The sequence below is a fragment of the Phaseolus vulgaris genome, chromosome 3, assembly GCF_000499845.2.
Source record: "Phaseolus vulgaris cultivar G19833 chromosome 3, P. vulgaris v2.0, whole genome shotgun sequence".
NCBI lineage: Eukaryota > Viridiplantae > Streptophyta > Magnoliopsida > Fabales > Fabaceae > Phaseolus > Phaseolus vulgaris.
The window spans coordinates 13,224,422-13,234,136 of NC_023757.2; the positions used below are offsets into that span (position 1 = coordinate 13,224,422).

At 40.6% G+C, this 9,715-nt stretch overlaps 1 protein-coding gene across 1 annotated transcript; it reads right to left on the reverse strand.

Annotated features, from left to right (window-relative positions):
- Positions 1-7,726: 7,726 nt before the first annotated feature.
- LOC137806720 (probable F-box protein At4g22030) lies at positions 7,727-9,418 on the reverse strand. The gene has a single exon (XM_068606972.1). The coding sequence runs from the start codon at positions 9,293-9,295 to the stop codon at positions 8,036-8,038; it is 1,260 nt and encodes a 419-aa protein (XP_068463073.1). The 5' UTR covers positions 9,296-9,418; the 3' UTR covers positions 7,727-8,035.
- Positions 9,419-9,715: the final 297 nt, after the last annotated feature.

Below are 9,715 nucleotides of genomic sequence, written 5' to 3' on the forward strand. Positions count from 1 at the left end.
CTGCTTTACATACTTATTGTTTCTTAACATAGTACTGACTTGATCGTCGGAGTGCAATCAATAGGTAGGGCCCCCTCGGTTTCAACGGAGCCACTCTCGATCACCCAAGGAGAGACTAGAAACCACCAGGAGATGGCGGAGCCACCATCTGCCATTGGAGTCAACGACGGCTGAGTCAATCGGCGAGAACATTTGGCGCCCACCGTGGGGCCCGATAAATTTAGGTCCCGCTCGCAAGTGTGAGCTATCCAGCGACATGAGGAATACAAGACAAGGTGCATCTGCACTTGAAGGAGGAGACAACGTCTCCATGCAACAACTCATGGAGACCATTCGCGCTCTTCAACAAGCAGTGGCGGCGTCCAAAGCTGACCAGGACAGGATTCTAGCTAAGGTTCAAGCTGAACAAGCGGCCAGCCAGGACTGATTTCAGGTTGATTTGGCCGCGTCACGCGCAAACGATGAGGAACTACGCAGAGCCAACGAAGAGCTGCGCAGAGATTTACAATGCATGGGTGAGTGTACGACTGATGAGCAAACTCCTCCCATACCAGTTAGGGCTCGCCCCATGCCGTTTTCGCAAGCAATTATGGACACTGTGATACCAACCAGCTTCATGGGTCCAAAGATTGCCTTCACAGGCGTTGAGGGCCCAGAAGCTTATATCACGGCTTTCCACACCCAGATGATGATCTCGAGAGGCACCAACGCCATGCCCTGTAAGTTGTTTATGAGTACGTTCTCCGGCACAGCGTTGGACTGGTTCATCAGTCTTCTTGATGGACACATGACCTCATACGACGAATTCTCAAAATTATTCAGAGAGCAGTACATCGTCAACCAAGCTCCCACTCTTGTCTCTTACGATTTCTTTTGAGGTAAAGCAATACCAGGGAGAGCTTTTGAAAGACTTCTTAAACAAGTTCGGGGCATTGGTGGTGAAGCTACACACCAAAGATGAAGATATGACGGTACACGACTTCAGACGAGGGGTGCTATCAAGACCCTTTAGTGATTCTCTGATAAGGTGTCGCCCAAAGACGTTCAACGAGGTCCGCCACAAAGTCGTAGCCCACATCATCGCAGAAGAAGAGGTCACAGAAAAGCGCGGAAGCATCGGCCCTGTCAGACCTCGGGGAACTGGTCGTCCTCAACCCATGAGGGTACACGAGGCCACGACAGAGAAGAAAGCCTCGGGGAAGTAGCCGCCATATGAGGCAAGGAAGCCTCATACCAAGGCACGTACAAAGGAAAATGCCCCCACCAGACACAACTTTCAAATGGACCTCAAGGAGCTGATTGTCATCCCTAACATGGCAGACAAACTGCCCTAAACAGAACAAGGGCAATAGCCTCAACAAGGCACATGAAGATTGGCCTGAACCAGCGGAGGAGGTGCTGGAAAAGGAGATTGGGGGAAGGAAGTTCAAGCTTGGCAGATCCCTAAGCCAGGAGGCACAGGACCAAATTGTCGAGGTGATAGCACGGCATCTAGATGCCATCGTATGGACTGCCTCAGACATGCCTAACATCGACCCATATTTCTTATACCACCGTCTCACCATGGACCCCCAAGTACGACCAGTGCGCTAGAGGAGAAGAAAGTTCAACGAGGAAAGGCGTCTGGTCATCAGGTAGGAGACTAAGAAGTTGTTGGATGCTGGCCACATAAGGGAGATCCAGTATCTCGAATGGCTGGCCAATGTAGTATTGGTCAAGAAGGCCAATGGAAAATGGAGAATGTGCGTTGACTTCACAAATTTGAATAAAGCTTGCCCGAAGGACTCATATCCACTACCCAGTATCGACGCCTTGGTGGACAGCGCGTCGGGCTGCAAGTTCTTAACTTCCTGGATGCTTTATCTGGATACAACCAGATTCGGATTCATCCCAGGGACAAGTGCAAGACAACATTCATGACGGAGCTCTCCTGTTACTGTTATAAGGTGATGCCTTTTGGGTTCTAGAATGCAGGTGCCACCTATCAAAGGTTAATGGATAGAGTGCTCGCCCCCATGATAGGGCGAAACGTGCAGGCATATGTGGATGACATGGTGGTCACCTCCCAAGTGAAGGATCAACATGTCGCTGATTTGGAGAAGCTATTCACCACAATAGCCAAATACAAATTGAAGCTAAACCCTGAAAAATGTGTGTTTGGGGTAGAGGCAGGCAAGTTCTTAGGGTTCATACTCATTGAGCGTGGGATAGAGGCGAACCCTGAGAAGTGCGCCACAATTATAGCCATGAGGAGTCCAATCTTAGTGAAGGAAGTGCAATAGTTAACAGGGCGGATGACTGCTTTGTCCAAATTTGTATTAGCAGGAGGGGACAAGGGGCATCCCTATTTTCAGTGTTTGAATAGAAACAATAGGTTTGTATGGAACAAGGAATGTGAAGATTCGTTTCTCAAGTTGAAGGAATACTTAGCCAGCCCACCAGTACTGTGCAAGCCACAACTAGGTACCCCACTTCGTTTGTACTTCGCCATCACAGATTGGGCGATCAGTTCAGTCCTCGTCCAGGAGCAGGACCATGTGCAAAAGCCAGTATATTTTGTCAGCAAATTTATGCAAGGGCCTGAGGTAAGATACTAGGCCATAGAAAAAGGCGGCCTTGGCAGTAGTGTTTTCAGCGCGAAGACTTCGCCACTACTTCCAGAGTTTTACCATGATAGTAATGACAGACCTCCCCATTCGTAAGGTCTTACAGAAGCTTGATGTGGCAGGTCGAATGGCGCGTTGGGCGGTTGAGCTATCAGAGTTCGACGTGCAGTACGAACCAAAAGGACCTATCAAAGGCCAGGTTTATGCTGACTTCGTAGTAGAGCTCTCCTCGGCAGCCGCACACCAAGAGAAAGCAGGTTTCAAATGGGTCCTCTCCGTAGTTGAATCCTCCAACCAACAGGGTAGTGGGGCTGACGTCATTCTGGAAGGACCAAATGGGTTGCTAATCGAGCAGGCCCTACAGTTTGCCTTCAAGGCTAGTAACAACGAAGCTGAGTATGAGGCCTTGATTGCGGGAATGCTACTAGCCAAAGAGATGGGTGCTAAGAGTTAGTTGGCAAAGAGTGATTCCCTGTTAGTAACAGGACAGGTTATAGGAGAATACCAGGCCAAACACCCTTAGATGGTTGCATACCTGGAGTATGTGAAGATCCTAAAGGAGATTTTGCGGTGTTTGAACTAGTACACGTCCTCAGAGAACAGAATGCCCGAGCTGACTTGCTAGCAAAGCTCGCCAGTTCAGGTAAGGGGTGCAGAAAGAGGACAGTCATTCAGGAGACCCTGAGGACACCTCAAACCACCTCAAGTTGCACAACAGAAGTCCAGCAAATAAGCACCTAAATAAGCACTACGCATTAACAAGGGAGGAGTTGTTGCATGTTTCCCTAGTGGAAGAAGGAGAAACCTGGATGACACCCTACATGCGTTAATTGGCTGACGGGATACTCCCGCTAGAACCCACATAGGTCAGAGTAGTCAAGAAGAACTCGAGCAAGTATGCCCTTGTGGATGGGAATTTGTTCAGACATAGGTATTGATGACTTTTTACGGCAAGTGCACTGCTTTGTCAGAAGTAATAATTGTCTTTAAGGACGGATATCGATCTCACAAGGAACAATGAATTATCAAGTACAATAATCGCTAAATATAGAACAAAACAATTAAAACAATTATGTTAAGTATTGTATTATCAAGTACAATAATCGCTAAAACAATTAATGTGACAAATATGTTAAGTATTGTTGTTTAGATCCAAACCCTAAAAATACCTCCCGGTCAGATTTAAGATTATCAATTTGTCACGGAAAGTTAAAAGTAAAACAACAATACAAATAATCAATCAAGAACTAGGTATTAATGTATAAGATATGACCTCAATACATAAGAGTTTGAGCAGATTACTCTCAATCCCAAAGGGTAGAATTAGCCACACATACTTCTAGCACCTTCCATTCTTTCAATTGGGTTACAATTCACTCTATGGTGTTTTTCTCTCAATGTGACACACTACGGTTGCGCCTCTAGCCCCCTATTTATCTTAGTTTTCTAAGGTTAGGTTACTTCATGTGTCGCGCTAATGGACTAAGTGATAAAACATAAAAAAAGGCCCAATCTTTCTTTGCATCTTTTTCCATTTTGGGACCTTCCAACTTTCTCTTTTTATCTCAAATTATTCTCCTTACTCCAAATCTTCAATCCTCCCTAAAAATCTGTAATTAACACCAAATTTGGGAATAAAATGCTCTTATTCAAATAAAGCTCATAAAAAAATGTAAAAAGGTATAAATTCATAAATTAGGGATTATTTTATATGTAAATTAGCAATAAATCCTCATAAGTGCCTATATTTTAATATGAAATATTACTGAAATTTGACATTTATCATGCCTCATGCCTCATATTTCACCTGGTTAAACTTGGGCTAAGTAACTTTTCATCTGGGTGTTATTGGGCGAGTTGCACGAAAAAAAGGACCAACGTCACTAGAGAGATCTCGTCTAGGCAAGATTGGGATCGCTTGGGTGAGTGTTGGAGCATTCCAACTTTCCCTTTTTAGCTTTGTTTATTCTACTTTTGCCCTTTCGTCATCTAGTGGGATTCGTCATCTAAAGATTAATAATGAGGTTATTGAAGATCCTAAACTTATTAAGGATCATATTTTGGATTTTTATAAAAATATTTATGCTGAGTCTATTTCTAATGTTCAAGATACAAACAATATGGAAGATTTTATTGGTACTTATATTCCTGAGCTGGTTTCCTCCGAGAAAAATATGATGTAGATTAAATGTCCTGATTTTTGGGAAATCAGGAATGTTGTTTTTAATCTTAATAGTAATAATGCTCCTGGTCCTGATGGTTTTGGTGGTGTTTTCTATCATTCTTGCTGAGAAATTATTGGGACAGATGTTTTAATGTTGTTCAACAGTTTTTTAAACAAAACTGGGTTCTCCCTAGAATGAATAGTAATGTGACCTCTCTTATATGTTAATTGCTACAAGTACTACAACCCTGTGCGAGTTATACCGAGAAATGAGCTACCTATCATGTATTGCCGAGAAGTGAGATTAGAATATAAGATCAAGCAACTAGGAGTAAAGTGGTGGAAGGATAATGAAGGTTCAAGCTGAAGGTATTTTCCCCTACTAAGAATATTAATCAAAAGGAAGAGAAGAGCCAAATGAAAAGAAGGACATTGATGGTTGATCAATTGATTTCATTGACTTAGTCTGTTTAAGGCTTCCAACCACTAGCATGCTCGATTGGGCTATCAACATGGGACTAGTAAAACCATAATCTTTTTATCATACGTAAACCAAATATAAGAATTAGTTAATTGTATCATATAGAAGGTTAGTAATTTTTGTTTCTTTTCTATGCGGCTTCAGGACACTTCATATATGAAGCATAATCATGATTCTTGGGCTAATAAGGTTGTTGGTTGTCCTATGTTTATTTTGCAATATAAGTTAAAAATGTTGAAAATTGAGCTCCAAAACTAGAATAAAAATTCTATTGGTCATGTTCACAATGCAGTTCTTCTTAAGCAGAGTCTCCTCCTTGGTATTCAACAAACCTTAAAGACTGCTAGTTTATCTGATATTGATGGGTTTTTTTGTCAAGAAAAGATTGCTAAGGAGGAGCTTGGTCATGAGTATTTTTCTTAAAACATATGGTGATTTTTTGGATCAATATGTTAATAATTCTTAAAGTAGTTTTTTCACTTTGGATAATTCTTCAAGATTTGTCACCAAAATTCAATGTATTCTTTCATGTAGTCATGGTTGTTTGCCTTTCGCTTATTTATGAGTGTCTATCTTTGTTGGTGCTCCAAAGTGTCGATTTCCTCAACCTTTGACTCTGATAAAGTCAAATTAAAGCTAGCATCTTGGAAAGGTAAATCTCTTAGCATGATGGGTTGGATTTAGTGTGTCAATACGGTGACTACTGGATTTCTAGCTTATAACTTTAATATGTATAAATAACATGTTTCACTTCTTAAACAAGTTGAGCAGTGGTGCCAAAATTTATTTGGACTAGCGATATTCTGAAAAAAAAAAAAAATAGCTATTGTTAATTGGGCTACAATTTGTTCTCCTCTTGAGAATGGAGGTTTGAAGATTATTAACCTCGATCATCATGGAAATAATGTGTATCTTCTTAAGCTTGCTTAGAACTTTGCTTATAGCAACAAGCCTTGGTCTTTTCTCTTGAAAGTCAGGGTTCTTAAATTAAAATACGAGCTTAGAATGATTTATAGATCCTTCTTTTTTTGGTTTGGAATTAAGCCTTTTTATTCTACTATACTTGATAATACTTTTTGGACTATTGGTATAGGTACTTTTATTAACTTTTGGAATGATAAATGGGTTCTTAAATTAAAATGCGAGCTTAGAATGGTTTATAGATCCTCATCTTTTTGGTCTGGAATTGAGCCGTTTTATTCTACTATACTTGATAATACTTCTTGGACTGTTGGAATAGGTACTTTTATTAACCTTTGGAATGATAAATTGTGTTTTACTACTTCTTTAGCAAATATTGTAGGGTTATATGATGGTGTTAGCATTCCAAATACATTCTTCCATTTTTGGACGGGTTGTGATTGGAATATTCCTTTGTCTTTACAGCAGATTCCTCATTTGTTTAATCATATCATAATTTGGGAGGAACAGGATATTCCTAATTGGATTCTAGATGAGTCTGGTCGTTTCACTCTTAAATCGGCTAAGACTTTTTTCTTGGAACCACGAGTTCCCTGTGGTTGTGGTAAATTTATTTGGTCTTCATCTATTATGCCTTCCAAAACTCTAGTACTTTGGAAATTTTTTCATGGGCGACTTCCTACAGATCAGCATATTCAATATAAAGGTTTGCATATATGTTCGATTTGTATGCTTTGTGGAAAGCATGAGGAATATGTTCAACATTTATTTTTTGAATGCTCTACTGCTTTGCGTATTTGGAGTTGGGTTCGGAAGATTTTTCTTACTCCTCAATTCTCTAATAAGAATGATATTCTTTCTTTTATTAAGAGTGATGGTAGTCCTTTGGTTAAATTTCTTAAGGTTGTTGTGATAACTTTTTCTATTTGGATGATATGGTATATGAGGAATTATGCTAGATTTCAGGATAAGATTAATGTTTCTAGGGCTATTTTGGTAATTAAATATTTAACTTGTCTTGTGGGAAATTCGTCTAAATCTTCAATGCAGAATGATATGTTGGATTTCTATGTCATTAAGTTTTTTGGTATTAATACGTGTACTGGTAAAGTTTTTCGTCCTCTTCCTGTTACATAGGAGTTTCCTTCACCAGGTTGGATTAAAATGAACACTGATGGGGTTGCTCGGGGATAACTTGGTCTTGCTACTTGTGGAGGTATTTTTCCGAAGGAGTATAGGGGAGTTTATTGGTGGTTTCTTTGAGTTTCTTGACGTTCAGACTGCTTTGGTTGTTAAGTTTTATGGAGTTATATATATGCTATGGAGGAAGCTCAAAGGATAGTGTATGGCTTTAATGTGATTCTGTCTTGGTTTGTGTTGCATTTACTGTTACGACTAATGTACCGTGGATACTTCATAATCGGTGGCATACCTATTCTAATTACTGTGACAAAATTAGGTTTAGGTTTACTCATATTTTTCGTGAAGGGAATGTGTGTACTGATAAGTTGGCTAATTTAGAATTTATTCATAGAGAATCATTTCGTTAATATAATAGGTTTCTTATAGAATATTTGGTATTCCGTGCGCACAATTCATATATGCGTTCCATATATAGTTTGGGTTTGAATTCCTTACCCATGCATAAAAATATATGTGCCATCTCCTTACAAAACTTATGAGTTATAAAGATAGAGAGAAATGTGAGAATTAAATTTGAATTGTTGAGTGTGTATTACACGAAGGTACGTACAAAAATATGTGCATATTCTGAATGAATAGGGTGTGAAGCTATGTTAGAGGACTATACAAAATAATAAAGAATTAAAGAATATTGTATGGTGAGATGAAATGTTATCCTAATTAAAAGAGCTTGCTGGCGAATTCATCTACGACCATTCCTTCCATACCACAGGAAACAGATTTTGAGGCAAGGCGTCTCAGCTCCGAAACGCTTCTTCCCAACTTCATTGCCACCTTCATTTCAAATACCTCACCGTTTTCTCTTTTCTCAATGTCTTTTTCTTCAAGCGTGTCCCTAATCGTCTCTTCCAACAGCGTGAAGAATCCACCACAGTTTCTGTACATTTCAAACACCATGCCTACTTGGCCACCATGCTCAAATGCATTAACTGCTGAAGCCAATGAGCCAGCCATGAGAGGCACTAATGCCGCCAATGATCCATTCCCCACAAACGAAGACCCCACTGCTGCAATCCCACTCAGTAAAGGCCCCGCAATTGCAAAACTCTTGCTCACCTTCAACGCTATGTTTCCAAGCCTCTCGTAGTCCTCACAGTCTTTCTTCTTTATCACTTCAATCACTTCTCTCAATTCCTTTTCAAGGTCTTCACTCCATCCATTGTTAGTCCTTTTGCTCTCTTGTGTTTTGCTTCTTCTATGGGACTGAGACGAAGGCCACCAGACTGCAGGTTCATATTTTGCGGGAAACTTGTCAAGCATGGCTCCCAACAAGGGAAGTGGGTAAGCTCTGTCGATTGCCAGCACCTTCTCCATTGAACTCTTCACATCTTTCTCTGTGGGATTTCCAAGAGCGATTATGGTTTGGATTTGGGTATGAAGCTGTTTGAAAAGCCTTGTAGCATTGCGTTGCTCCTCGGCGAGTTGTGAGGGCTGAATTTTGTTCATGATGAGTGACATTCCAGTGGCCGCAGAAAACAAGAGAGTGGATGATAGTTTCAAGGCCAAAAGAGGTGTCTCAGTGTCACCACTGGTGGCTGCAGCAACACCAGCCATGGCTGTGGCAGTGAGAGTGATCATGTTGACGGAGTTAAGAAGAAGAGTGTTCCAGTTGTTTCTTTGTTCGCCAATGTTTGTGTGCATTTGAATTCTGTCAGCGACTTCCTCTAGAATTGCGTAGAGTTGAACTGTGAGGTTATTAGATTTGTTGGTGGGACTGTATAAATCTTCATATATCTGTGTGGTAATCAGATTCTTCTCCAATGGAATAGTGTCTTTGGATCCATGAAGTTGATGAATCTTGAGTGTTCTTGATGGCAGTTTTGGAACGGAATAAGTGAGTGGTGAAGGGATAGAAGCGTTGACTTTTCTTACCGAAGAAGAGGATAAAGAGAGTATAGGTGTGGTTCGTAAAGAAGCCATGGGATGTGTCTCTACTGTTTGTGTTGATGAGATTGAGTTTGGAAGTATTGGAGATGAGAATGGAGATGGGAATGGAGATGAGATTGGAGATGAGAAGAATGGAGATGAGAAGGAGAGATAAGGGTAGGGTTGGCGTGTGTGTGTGTATATATATATATATATATATTGAGAGAGAGAACAGATCCAAAGGAAAAAGTCACGTATAAGGAAAACGTTGACTAATGAATATTTAGGAAAAGAAAAGTAGAAGAATAGACTTGGCCTTGGTGTGATGGCGGACTCTTTCAGCTCTCAGATTTTGGTGAGTTCGAAATTTCAACATCTTGGCTTTCAATGTGAGACGCAGTAAAGCCACCAACAACGCCATCAATATTAGAATGTCAAATCAAACTATCTAATACTTCTTCATTCAGCACAGGG

Excerpts from the sequence above, each read along its gene's own strand:
- LOC137806720 (XM_068606972.1), bottom strand. The coding sequence starts at position 9,295 with ATGGCTTCTTTACGAACCACACCTATACTCTCTTTATCCTCTTCTTCG.